Raw genomic sequence first — 13,716 nt, 5'->3', positions numbered from 1 at the left:
CACTGGCTGAATTTTGGTGAACTCCGGGATTTCGTCTTTTTTCTTTCTGAAGAGGAGCCAGTAGGACAGGACGCCCACGATGAGGGAAAACAGAATCATGTCCGTCATGCTGAAAAGAGACACTTCTTCTGCCACTGTCTCAGACACGGTGGCGCTGGCATCCATGCTGGAGTCCCCCATGTTGACAGGAAACTGCAGGGAGACAGAAAGGACTGGGATCAGCAGGGAGAAGCAGGGTCTGCCTGAGGCCTGTGGGGGACCACCCCGAGCCCCACAAGCTTCAGCCGGGGTCTCTAGGCCCCAAGGGGGGCAGCGACAGGCAAAGCACTGGGCGCAGGAGCCGCTGGTCCCCCTGAGACACAGCCACAGCCTTGGACCGAAACTAAAGTAGCAAACGGCCCTGTGGTGTCCGTGGGGGTCCTACCACTGAGCTGGGACTGGGCCCCCTGCAAACACAGGGGACAGAAGCCACAGACTCCCGGTACCACTGAGCACCCTCCAGCCCCACAAGGGCTTGGAAGGGTTGGTTCCACACAAGAGTAGGGGCCACTCTGAGGCAAACCTTTTCCCTAACTGTGCAACAGGTCTGGGCTGCCCCAAGCCCTGCCCATTCCAAAGGCCTTCAGGACAGGCCCTTGGATGGCTCCTGGAAAATCACTTCTGAGTCAGGGAAATGGCCACCTGCTAAGTGTCTCTGTATACCTGAGACCTCTGGCCACATGCACGGTTAACACTAACCATATCATTCAGGATGAACACCTAGGGCTCTGAATCACATCGTATGGGTTTGACCTCTGGGGTGCTGGAGACCGAGCAGATAAGGTTAGAGACGCCGCGCTCCACGCCCACAAGGCTGACTCCCAGTACAAGCCCCGCATGCCAACGCAGCAGTGAGCTCCCCTGGTGGGTCCTACTTCAAACGTGAGGCCAGACATGGTTGCTGGGAGCGTTGAGCCCCTGGACTCCAGTGGGCAAGGACAGCTGGAAGCTCGTGCCTGATTTCTCCCAGTCTCAGCCCTGTGGAGCTTTTCCCTTTGCCGATTTCGGTCTGTATCCTTCTGCCATAATACACCGTAATGAGCGTAAGAGAGATTTTCTGAGTCCTGTGAGTCCTGGTGAATCACTGAAGACCCCCAGCACACAACCTCGTTCGTTCCCTTGAAAGATGCCCAGCTGGCGCTTCCACCCCTGAAACCTGGCAGGGAAGCAGATCTGGGTCCACGAAGGTCAGCGGGGAGTACCCACAACGCCAGCAATGCACGTCTGCACTCGACGAGGGTGGCCTCAGCTCTGCAAGTCACTCCATTTTGCAATCCCCGCTATTACCAGGAGGGCTGTTTTCACCACAACCACGGCTCCCAGCCTCGCTGGAGAAAGCCTTAGTCATCATATCTCAGCAGCTCAGGCATGGGAGATTGCCTCACGTCTGACTTCCGTTCACCGTCCCTGCCTCTGGGAGACACCAGGGCCGGCCCCCCACAGCTGCCCTCGCATCCGAGGGCCCCGGGCACCAACGCTGCCCTCCTAGGGCCTGTGGGGCATCGGCCTACTCGGAGCAGACCCTCGAGCTTGGCTCTCTGCTTTCTCATTCACCCAAGGTGCTTTTCTAATGGCTGACTCTCTGTGATAATCTCAACACATCCTCTTTGCTATCTCATGCTACAGGAGGCACAGGACAAATTTAACTCTAGCGCCCACACAGAGAACTGTGTATATTTAAGGATGAACTCCGCACGTTGAATATTTATTCAGTGTTCATCTGGCATATCTTCCTAGCCAACCCTGCCAGTGTCGTCTGGCACACCCACAAGCCTTCTGCGTGTCAAGCTTTCACAGAACCATGGAGGGAGAGGACCCGTCCAACTGAGTCATGCCACGCAGACCCTCAGAGCCCAGGCGACACAGGAAAGCCCCCTGCTGGCATCCCTCACATAGGAGCGGTCAGCCAGCGTCAGCTCCCTGGCCCACTACCTTTCTTCCCCCGGCTCAGGTCACCCAGCCCCCTTCTTTACTGAGGGGAGACTCGTGGCCATGAAGCAAAATGATCAATGACCGTTTCCTGATACATACGCGAGCTGCCTGCACCACCTGAGAAAACTGGTTCTTCGGGGGGTCCCTGCAGGGACGGTGTGTTGGAAGGCAGGGGAGTCACACAGCCCCACTCATCCCACATTTGGTTCCAGCCACCCAGGCCACTGCCACAGACCCCTAAGAGGTCAGCTCCACAGGGTAGCCAGAGGAAGCCAGATGGCTTCAGATGGCTTCATGTCCTACTTAGCACAAACTCTAAAGGCCTTAGCTGGCCTCTAGGCTCCATAGGGTCTGCCCCCTCACCTTTCCTCACTCCTCACCAGTACATTGGCCTCCCTGCTACCCCTCAAGCCTCCAGGTCTGCTCCTGCCCCAGGGCCTTTGCACATGTTAATGCTGTGGCCTGGACTCTGTTCCTCTAGTTATCTGTAGGGTTCTCTCCCCCACTTCATTCAGGTCTCTGCTCACATGTTACCACCTCAGAGAGACTCTTCCTCAGTATAGTTTCCGGTCCTTCTCCCTCCCCGAGCCCACTCACAGCACGGATCACTACCTGGCATTATGTCATACATTCATTCCACTGGCCATCTCCCTGACTGCAGGATCAGCCCACAAGAGCAGGGACTCCACCTTGTTCATAGCCTGACAGATCATGAACGCCTGTCAACTTGTTGAATAAATGAACACGTGATTCTAGAGGGGGTGGCTTGGCAATGCCTGGCACACGCATTACCGAGTGGTTTTACAAACCGCAAAGCACAACACAGGTATGTCATTACCACAGTCTGTGAGACTATGTTCACTCTCCTTCAGTCTGGCTCTGTCTCTGGAACCCGCACTTCCTGCTTCCTTCAGCATCCAGGCCACTCTCCTCAAGCTCAGAGTAAGGACCCCACATTCTCGCACCTCGTGGAAACGCCCAGGCACCCAGACTCCCTGCAGCAAGCCAGGGTGGGGCTCCGGCCCTGAGGCCCCATGAGAACGGGGGACAGTGCCAGCACTCAGGGGTCTCACAGGCACTGAGAATGTCCCCAGCAGCTTTGACTGCGAGGCATAAAACTTCAGACAAGAGCCAAAGAGGAGCAACGGAAAGGACCCGGCAATCATTTTATCTGAGGCCTCCTTCTAGCATGGGGAATGGAGGGCTCCCAGGAGGTAAGCAGCTCACCCGAGTAAAAACTAGAAAGGGGCCCCAGCTTCCCAGGGGAGGGCTGTGTTCAGTATCTAAGTAGGATGACTTATCAGACACAGGTCTCTCCCCCGTGATGCTATGAGCTCCTGAACGAAGAACAGTATCATAGGTACCTCTGTGTCTGGCACATGGTGGAAAGGGAGGACTGGCAAGAAGGGAGTCAAGGAAAATCCTTACCCCTACCCTTCCCATACTAGGACAGGAGAAGCGTGCCTGGGGCTGAAGCCGTGAACGAGCTGTTAAACCACGATTTTCGTACCGAGCCACTGTTTTCATACTGAAGCTCACACGGACGCCCACCCATCTCCCCAGCCTGAGCCGCTGCACCCCTGCCCCAGTGCCTTTACATATGCCTGAGCTGCTTTTCCTCTCGTTGCTTCCTGCTTCAGACCTGGGGTCTGATGACCTCAGCCCCACTGTCACTCCCATGGGTCCTACTTTCCTGGCACGGAGCTTGGCACACCTGATCTAATGCTCGACAACTCCCCATGGAAGGAGTCAACGAATATATTATCACACACGGAATGTAAAATTGGCATGAACCGATAACACAAAACAAGCAGACTGAAGAGAAATCTGGGGCTGGTAATGTGCCCATGTAGTAATCCATGAGGACAGATGGTGCCGAACTTTCTTCGTTCATATAGCCCCTGGTATCTCAGCAAAATTACCATGGTGTCCGCAGGCCCACAGGAATACCTAACAGCTCCATTTACGAAGTAGTTAGGTCCAAACAACCACTGAAAACCCAGGTTGGCAAAGACACAAGTCACCCAAAGGAAGGCAGCACGATCCAATGTTAAAACTGTGAAGCAACGCAAGCTGGTATGAACTTCACACGGAATTTGATAGATGGGACTTCCACTGCGTTGGGAGTCTGTCCTGAGACCCCTCTGCCCGGTCTGGTATAAAATCTCTCTCTTCTGCTGTCTGAAATATTCTGATGAGAACATTCTGGACGTCCTGCCTGACCAGAGTGTCCTCCACATCAAATGTGGCAGGGTGACTGCAAGAGTCTGTGGGAGACACTCCAAGGAGACTTCAGGAGCGCTGTGCACTCTTTCTGCCCTGGAAGGGTCTTTAATCTGTAGGTCGTTTCTTCTTTCCACATTCAGTGCAAAGGAAGAACGCTGAACAGTGCAGAGCTCTTGGGGGCCAAACGCAATATTTGTCAGCGCAGAACCAAAACAAAACCAAAAATGAAAAGTACATGTTTAAACAGAGCAATTTCTTAACTAGAGAAGGCCCTGCCACCAGCTGGCTGGGACTCCAGGTGAACCCCTTCCAGGGAGCAGGCTTTCATGTTCTCATCTGGAAAATTGGTCACAGGAAAAAGGGCAGATCGAAAGACCAGCCAATGATATCCTGCTAATCCCAAACAGACCAGATCGTATCTAACCTTGTATTGCAAATTAGGTTTGTACGTAGAGCTTTCATTTTTATCATAAAAGAGAATATACATACAGGAAAGGACACAGATAGATAGACATATAAGAGAGAAACCATTCCTCCTGAATTTCAACAGCTGATGCCACAGGCCAAGGGCAACCCATCCCAGCGATTCTAAAAAGTCAAAGAAGGCAGAAGGTTCTCCATCTGATGGTTTACAACACTGCAAGATAAAATTATCCTCTAGGGAGTACTTGTGGCTTTGCATTTACTTAATGCAATTTCTCTCTCTCTCTCTTTTTTTTTAAGATTTTATTTGACAGAGCACAAGCAGGGGGAGCAGCACAGGGAGAGGGAGAAGTAGGCTCTCTGCTGAGCAGGGAGCCTGATGCGGGACTTGACCCCAGGACCCTGAGATCACGACCTGAGTGGAAGACAGACGCTTAACCGACTAAGCCACCCAGGCGCCCCCTGCACACAATTTCTGATCAGTAAACAAGACCAATCAAGCAACCTGGCACCGACACTGGGGTGAGCTGGTCACCTGAAGCAGCAACAAGGAGGGAGAAGCCTGAGCAAGTAATTTAGTTGGCCCCTTAGTTATGCAAGTCACCCAGTGGCAAACAGTCACTGGCACTTCATGGCATCCACCCCCAGCTGCAGTGGGAACGACATCTACTCAAGTTCACAAACCTCTGCCAAGGATTAGTGGTTTCAAGATGAGGGAAAACCCTTAAGGGAGCCAAGCCTGCTTGCGCCTGATAGCTTATCCTCCAGAGACAGGGAGATGCTCAGGGGAAGGGCCTCCCCAAGGTAGCCACTGAAGAGCAGCAATCAAGAGAACGTGGAACAGATTCCTCTCTAGCTAACGTGCCCAGAAAGTTTATCCTCCAAACTGAGATACATCCGGTGTGGCTATCTTTGGATTTATCATCTTTAGGATTCATTTGGTTTCCTGAATCTGTAGGTTTGAGGACTTTCAGTCATCATTTCTTCACATACCTTTTCAGCCCACCGTCTTTCTCCTCTCCTGGGACTATGATGACATAAATGTGTTTTGTGACTGGTCCCCCATGTCCCTGAGCCTCAGTTTACTTTTTTTTTTTCAGTCTGTCTAGTTTCTTTTTGTTGCTCTCCATTGATTGGGTAATTCTGCTATTCTATCTTTAAGTCCTCTGACTTCACCATTCTACTATGGAGCCATCCACAGAGCTTTCAATTTTCACTATGGTATTCTTCAGTTCTAAGATGTCTGTTTGGCTCTTCTTCACATCTTGTGTGATTCCAACATAGGTGCCACCTTGATGTTGGCGTTGATTGTTTTTTCTCATGCAAGTTGAGATTTTCCTAGTTTTTAGTACGTTGAGTGATTTGTGGTTGTATCCTAGATATTCTGGGAATAATGTTGTTACACTCTGAATCTTATTTACATGCTCTCCTTTATCAGAGAACCACCATGAGGGTGGGGGATGGAGGGTGCCAACTCATTGCTGTCATTCACAGGCAGCAGGTATAACACCTTGGGGAAAACTCGGGCTCTGAGGAAGGGGAAGACAAGATGGTCTGAAACAGTCAAAGAGGGGCACCCAGGGACTAACATCTAAGCTGAGTCATGAAAAATGACTAGGGTCCACCAGTCAGATAGGGAAGATAAGAGAAGTCAGGGGAAGCACATACAAAGGCCTGGAAGAGCAGAGGTGATAGAATCTGGTGTGACTCGAGTGTGGTACGATGGGATGCACTTGTATGCGTGGGTACAAGGGTGTTCAGCAAGAGATGAACCTTTTGAAATACACTGAGACCAGCGTGCAAAGGGCCCAGGAGCCCTCTACATGTCTTGGGTCTTTGGGAGCTGGGCAGCCAGGGACAACCAGGCAGGGATGTGGCATGATTAAAACTATGTCATAGGTGGGAACCTGGACAACAGTGCCTCCATCCACCATGTCAGTACAATCATGAGGCCTTGACCAAGGCAGGACATGCCAGGCCAATGTTCCACAGCAGACAATAAGTGCCCCTGGCCAATGACCTTTCCCCCTACAAAACAGGGCTTGTGGATGTGATCTGGAGACATATGACTGGCACTGTGTCTGATGCAATGATGTAAAAGAGGAAGCCAGGAAAACTATGTGTGAAAGCATGACTTGGCAAGAAGCAAGCAGGAGAGACAGCATCACTCAGCACAAATTGAGCTGACCAGCCTTCACAGGAGCAGACCACTGGAACTGCAGCTGGCATGGAGAGCCGCGTGGGCTGGTTTCTACCACCCCCTCTGGGGCTGCAGCCACCTGATACGAACTCCAAGTGGGGCGGACCCACAGCTCCTCTATACCCTCGGCAAATACTCCAGGGTTTTTTGTGGGCATACTTAGTAACACTATTAAAAGTTAGCACAGGACAATTATGGGCACAGCATACTTCACAGGAGTTCTGTGAGGTAATAGAAAAAAAATTTATATATATATATAAATATTGGTCTCTGCCCCCAGTTGCTGGGACAGAGCTCCTAAAAACACTTGTAATTTCATAAGTGATAAGAGCACTAGGAGCATCTTTTGTTCTAATGTGGCTCTGGGTGGGCTCCTGGATGGGAAATGGTCACCAGAAAGACCAAGCCACAATTAGCAGCTTGGAACTTTCAGCCCTGCCTGTCCCTGATCATGCCTACCGAGGAAGCCTCCACAAAGATCCCAACAGTACAGGGTTCAGAGAACATCCAGGTTGGTGAACGCATCCATATGCCAGTAGGGTGATGCACCCCAACCCCATAGGGACAGAAGCTTCTGCATTCAGGCCCTCTCCCAGACCTCGTCCTATGTGTTTCATCTGGTTGTTCATCTGTATCCTTTATTGTGTCCTTTAATAAACTGGTAAATGTAAGCATTTCCCTAGTTGTGTGAGCTGCTCTAGCAAGTTAACTGAACTCAAGGAAAGTGTTGTAGGAAACCCCCATTTACTGCTGATTGCTCAGAAGCACAGGTGACAACCTGGACTTGTGACTGGCTCCTGAACTGGGGGAGCAGTCCCATGGGACTGAGCCCTTGTTCTGACACCAGCTCCAGGCAGACGGTATAGGAACTGAGGTAAACTGTAGGAGACCCAGTTGGTGTCACAGAATTACCTGTTGTGGGGAACCCCCACCCCTACATCTGGGGTCAGAAGTGCTGTGTGTAGCAGTACTGTCACAGTAAATGAGACACCGGAGAAAGAACTGGGCTTTTCTAACACCAGTTCATCCTCCTGACTACCCCTTTGCCTCATTTAATTTTGAATACAAATGAGGAAAAGAGAAACCCAGGAAGCTGGAGGACTTGCCTTGGTTTACGTAAGTTCTGGGCAGAACAGTTCTGAAGTCCGCTCTGCCCCTAGAGCAGCAGCAGGAATAAGCAGCGACAAGCTGATGAGAACCCCCCTAACAGCAATCAGAACGCTGCCCGTGCACGGCATGTTCACACAGCAAGCCTCAGCACGGACGATGACACTCCCCCATGTTTTACAGAAATGGGAATGGGATGGGCCAATGGCAGGATGGCCTCCCCAAAACACTGAGGTCTCACGAGGAGTTACAGAAGGGCTCCACACTTAGCACCAAAGACAGACTGGAACACAATCAGAAAGAGTCCCCAGAATGGATCGGCCACCAAAACATGCCACATGAGAAACAGTACCGGAACTGGAGAGGTTTACCCTAAAGACAAGCAGATTCAGAGGCAACAGGCCCACCCCTTCTTTGGGTAGTCACAAAACAGGAGGGAGAGGGCCCTGATGGCAGAAGTCAGCCCTGGTAATGGAGAACAGAGATTTACACGCTGTCTGAGAAGAACTTTCTAACAAAGCCGTCTGAAGACAGAATGAGTTGCTGTTGAGGCAGGGCCCCCATCGCGGAAGCTGTGTCAACAGAAGGCTGGGTAAGTTAGCAACGGAGAGAGTGCCTGTCACCCCAGGAGCTGGCGACACAGACCAACCAAGTGCAGGCTCATTAAACTGGACTGGCTGAGGTTGGTGACAGTCCTGGGGTGGGGGTGGGGGGCAAACTCCAAGTCTCTGACCTGAGTTAATAAATACTGGTTCCTGAGTCTCTTTCACTGAACCCTTTGAAACACACACACACACACACACACACACACACACACACACACACACGAGTTCTAGTTCACGATCAACAAGAGCCATGCAAAGCAGAGGCAGACAACACAGTGATAGGGGATCCCACGGCACAGCCCAAGGACTCAGGAAAGAGGAAGAGAAACAGGGAGGCTCAGGACAGAGCTCTGAAAAAGGCAGGAAGGGGGACGTACTGACTCTCTGGATTTAAAAGAACAGTGTGTGCTTCACACAAAGCAGGGCTTTCTGTAACGAGCCTTCTCAGGGTAAGCGAGGCTCCTTGCTCCCCAGGCACACCAGCACCACGTCCGCACAGCACCTTTTTCCACCCACCTTGGTTTGCAGACACAAGATGCTGCTCCCTGATGGTCCTTTCCCCGCTCCTCTGGCGCCAAGAGGGAAGCCTGGAAATCTGTAAACCACGACGGAGAGGAAAAGGAATTCCGGACTCCACGCCCCAGGCTACAACAACCATTTGTGCCCAGAAATTCCAGCCTCTGCCTGACAGCCTCCAGCCACAGGGGCCTCGCCACCTCCTGTCCTAGCCTCTCCCTGCTCAAATGCTATATGTTAAAGGGTAAAACACACAGCTGTTTTCTCTCTCAACTTTTCCTTCATTTCTTCCATACATAAATATATCCCACATACACATATACATACTTGCATACAAAAAGCAGATAAAACATACAGTTGACCCTTGAACAACATGGGGGTTGGGGCACTGATGCCCCGCATAGTCAAAAACCCATGTATAACTTTTGATTTCCCCAAAATGTTACTACTACAAGCCTACTGTTGACTGGAAGCCCTACCAATAACAGAAATAATCAACACACTTTGTATGTTGTATGAATTCTATACTGAATCTTACAGTAAAACAAGCTACAGAAAAGAAAATGTCATTAAGAAAATCATAAGGAAGGGGCACCTGGGTGGCTCAGTCGGTTAAACATCCAACTCTTGATTTCAGCTCAGGTCATGATCTCAGGGTCATGCGACCGAGCCCTGTGTTGAGCTCTGCGCTGAGCATGCAGCCTGCTTAAGATTCTCTCTCTCCCTCTGTTCCCCTCCCCAATATCTCTCGCTCTTAAAAAAAAAAAAAAAAAAAGAAAGAAAAAAATCATAAGGAAGAGGGAACATATTTACAGAACCATGTGTATATTTACTGAAAACAGTCCATGTAGAAGTGGACCTTCGTAGTTCAAACCCGAGTTGTTCAAGGGTCAGCTGTATTCCATTTTGTGAGACGTTCTTCCGTGTTGCTGGAGGGCCCTTTATAATGATATCTTCTTTGGCTGCCACTGATTTGTTGTACCATTATTTACTTAATTCCCTGTTCTTCATTCATTAAAATAGGTTTGATCACTTAAAAAACATGGGCACGAAGGAAAAAGGATGAGGAAAACACTTCCCGCTGTGCGGAAGTTCACAGTCTGGTCAAGGAAACACAGAAGACACTGTGGTCTAATGGGAGCAGTGCTGCAAAAACCAATGTTTACAGAGTGCTGTGGGGACAGAGGGGAGGAAGTACCTGCCCCAAGGGAGTGGAGGAACACACCAGGGCTCTCTGGCCTGTTCCCAATTTCCCACTTTGCTGGCCACCCACAGCATGGGGGGCCCACCAGAAGCAGGCGCTGGGCCTGGCACTTCTGGGGCGCCCCTTCGTGGCTCAGCTGACCCAGAAGTTACCATTATCTCCTTCTAGCCGCTAAGGTCGGTGCTCCAACAGGTTTACGTGGTTGGTCCGAGACCACACGGCTGGCAAGTGATGGAGCCTGAATTAAAAATGCGGGTCTGTTTTTCTGAGGTCCACCCTGACATCTGCTCTAAATAGTAAGAAAAGAATTTTGAAACAGAAAGCTTTTCTCTTTTGGAAAAAAAAAAAAATCCTCAAATTCTTAAGATTTGAATTTTTACAACTCTTGATACAAAATGTTGCTCTCAAATAGGATCAACCTCCAGCCAGACTGATGAGTTAAAAAAAAAAAAAAAAAAGGCGGCATAAATCGTCAATACAGGGAATGAAAGCACGGAAAGCGTTAGATTCTGCCCAGATTACAAATATAACATGGGAAATTATGACCAACTTGGTGCAACATCTGATTAACTTTGATAACGTGGATAAATTTTTTAATAGATACAAACCACCAGAGCTCACCCAAGAGAAACATCCCTCTGAAAGAATTCAGATTCGTTAGTTAAAACCTTCACGAGAAGTGAGCTCCAGGAGCAGACAGCTTCACGGATACAGTCTACCAAACACCTGAGGAAGACATGACACCAGTTCCATACAAATCATTTCAGAAAATAGAACAGAAGGCTGCCCAACTTGCTTTATGAGGCCTGTATTACCCTGATACCAAAACCAGACAAAGACGATACAAAAAAGGCTATGGGCCAATATGCCTTTGGGGCAAGGGTCATGAGTGGGAGACACAAGGGAAGCTACTGGCATGCGGGACAACCTGTAGTATCTTGCTCTGGGGTGTGGCTATTCATGTGACAATTTCCCGAATTACACGGTGAAGGCCTGGGCCTTTCACTGCATGTAAGTTACACCACAACATAAGGGTGCATCGGCAACACAAGTGCGCATGTGCAACAACGGAAAAGTATGCCTGAGTTTGCACAAAACCATCTGTGAGAGGATCGTCACAGAAACAGTATCTCAGGGGGGAGATTTTAATTTTCTTCTCACTTGCTTTTTAATGTATTATTTGCTTGGTTTTCAAATAATGAGCGTGTGCTGTTTACGTCATCAGAAGAATATTTTAAGCTGTTTTCTCATGGGAAACAAATGCCCAGACCTTGGGGTCCAGTGATTCTCTTCCTGGGCTGTGTGTGCCTCTCCCTGGGACCAGGGGCACGTTTGCCGCAGCACTGCTGGGGACGACCCCAAACTGCCTGCTTAGGTTTCCAATTCCAAACAATGGAATCTTCGGCAGTGGTTAAAAAAAAAGTAGGCGGAGGGACGCCTGGGTGGTTAAGCGGCTGACTCTTGATTTCGGCTCAGGTTGTGACCTGATGGTGGGATCGAGCCCCGAGTCAGGCTCTGGTCAGCGGGGAGTCTGCTTGGGATTCTCTCTCCCTCTGTCCCTTCCCCCACATGCTCTTTCTTTCTCTCAAATGAATGAATAACTTAAAAAAAAAAAAGTAATCTTAAAATCTTAAGTAGGTGGAACTATAGTACTCTCACTGAAAGACTGCCAAAACATACTGAATTTTTAAAAAAGTTATATTCTCATTACGAGACCATTAATGAAATAAAGAGTATATATTTCTCCAGATAAGGATCCATAGCGACTTCCTCCAGGGAGTGTCTTCTTTTTCTTTAATTTATTTTTTATTTTATTTATTTGGCAGAAAGAGAGACAGTCAGCGAGAGAGGGAACACAAGCAGGGTGAGTGGGAGAGGAAGAAACAGGCTTCCCAGCAGAGCAGGGAGTATGATACGGGGCTCCATCCCAGGACTCTGGGATCACGCCCTGAGCCGAAGGCAGACGCTTAACGACTGAGCCACCCAGGCACCCCCAGGGAGTGTCGTCAATATGAGTGGGGTGGTGGGTGTCTCAAGAGCCCTTTGCTTTGTCCTTTTCTAATGTGATGGCTGGTATTCATGATATTCACGTGTTACTTCGGAAACTAAAAATAAATACACAGCAGCTGGGTTTCTTGTGTGGAAGAAGGGAGCCACAAATGCGGAGAGAGCGAGAAAAGGAAGGAAAACGTGGTGGGCACTGGAATGGGAGGTGTAAATGCACATGGACGTGTTCGGGTGAGGGGTATATTTCCTACCTAGCTCCCAGATTCTAGTTTCTAAACACCATTCATTCTCCATCAGGGGAACTAGGGCCCCTTGGAGGAATGGCGGGCTCCAGAACTTGGGCAGGAAAAGCAGTGACTGAGCCTGGATCACTTTACTGTGCCAACAAGTAAAGAAGGCATGAAGAATGACAGGCGACGTGCCAAAAGGACACAGGGTCCTGGAAGGGGTTCCCACCAGCCAAACTGGGGACCCTGTGAGCACCGAAATAAACCCCAGAGTGAGAGATTAGAATCATGAGGACAAAAGGATAGCACAGAAGTCAATACTGATATGAATATATCCAAGAATCAATAAACACCTGGATGAATAAAGAAAGTTCTTCCTTAGAGTAGAATACCAACTAATAAAATGAGAGACTTAGAAAATCACCAATTGGCAACCTCTATAGTGATTATCGTTTCAGGCAAGGATCGTGAGTGCTAAAACTCCCAAGTCAAAGTTTGATGAGAAGTTTACTAATTACCTAGGGGAAAAAAAACACTTTACAGGGACAACCGTGCTGACACCACCCTAACCAAGTGATGAAAGGTAATGGCTCCAATACTGGGACAGAGTGACACGGCCTGCCACCTGCCATGGCGTTCTAAAGGACACAATGCTATTTCTGTGATATTCTGCCAAAAATACACAATCTGTATCTTATCACTGTCTTATCAGCAGACAAATCCACCCTGGGGGACATGCTACAAAGTGATGGCCTGACTTTTTGGAAAATGTCAAGGGCAAATATTATAAAGAAATAATCAACTGCTTCGGGACACATAAGAGTGGTTACAGTTCAATGCAACCTTGGGCCAGGAAAAGAAAAAGGAAGAAAAGATTTTTCTTTTGCTATAAAAGATGTGAGTGGCAAAATATGAATAAACTCCACATTCAGAAAAATAGTGTATCGATGTGAATTTCCTGGTGGGAATTATTGTACTATGGTTCTCTAAGAAAGCATCCTTGAATTTTAGAAAGTAAACACTAAAGCACTTAGGGGTAAATGAGGGCCCTATTTGGAACTTACTCTCAAGTAGATCAGGAAAAAAAATATTAAAGAAATATATATATATATGGAGAGGAAATGATAAAGAAACATATTTCTGTAAATCTGAAACTATTTCAAACTAAAACAAGTTAAAAATATACATGATCAGCCTGGGTGGCTCAGTCGATGAAGCGTCTGACTTCAG

At 49.0% G+C, this 13,716-nt stretch overlaps 1 protein-coding gene across 5 annotated transcripts in view; it reads right to left on the bottom strand.

Moving 5' to 3' along the window:
* The window catches only part of LOC113267808 (NADPH--cytochrome P450 reductase), a 58,675-nt gene that overhangs the window by 26,890 nt on the left and 18,069 nt on the right, over window positions 1-13,716 (bottom strand). For 4 of the 5 annotated variants that reach the window (XM_048224572.2, XM_026516033.4, XM_026516031.4 and 1 more), the window contains exon 2: window positions 2-192. In XM_048224572.2, the coding sequence (XP_048080529.1) occupies window positions 2-180 (179 nt within the window). In that variant the 5' untranslated portion in view covers window positions 181-192. Of the gene's footprint in view, window position 1; window positions 193-9,048; window positions 11,871-13,716 lie in introns of those variants that run through there. The other variant, XM_048224571.2, reaches the window with a different exon arrangement.

Source organism: Ursus arctos, unplaced genomic scaffold (genome assembly GCF_023065955.2).
Source record: "Ursus arctos isolate Adak ecotype North America unplaced genomic scaffold, UrsArc2.0 scaffold_2, whole genome shotgun sequence".
Lineage (NCBI taxonomy): Eukaryota > Metazoa > Chordata > Mammalia > Carnivora > Ursidae > Ursus > Ursus arctos.
Note: the sequence above shows the minus strand (reverse complement) of the source record. Positions and strands in the feature narration are given on the sequence as shown.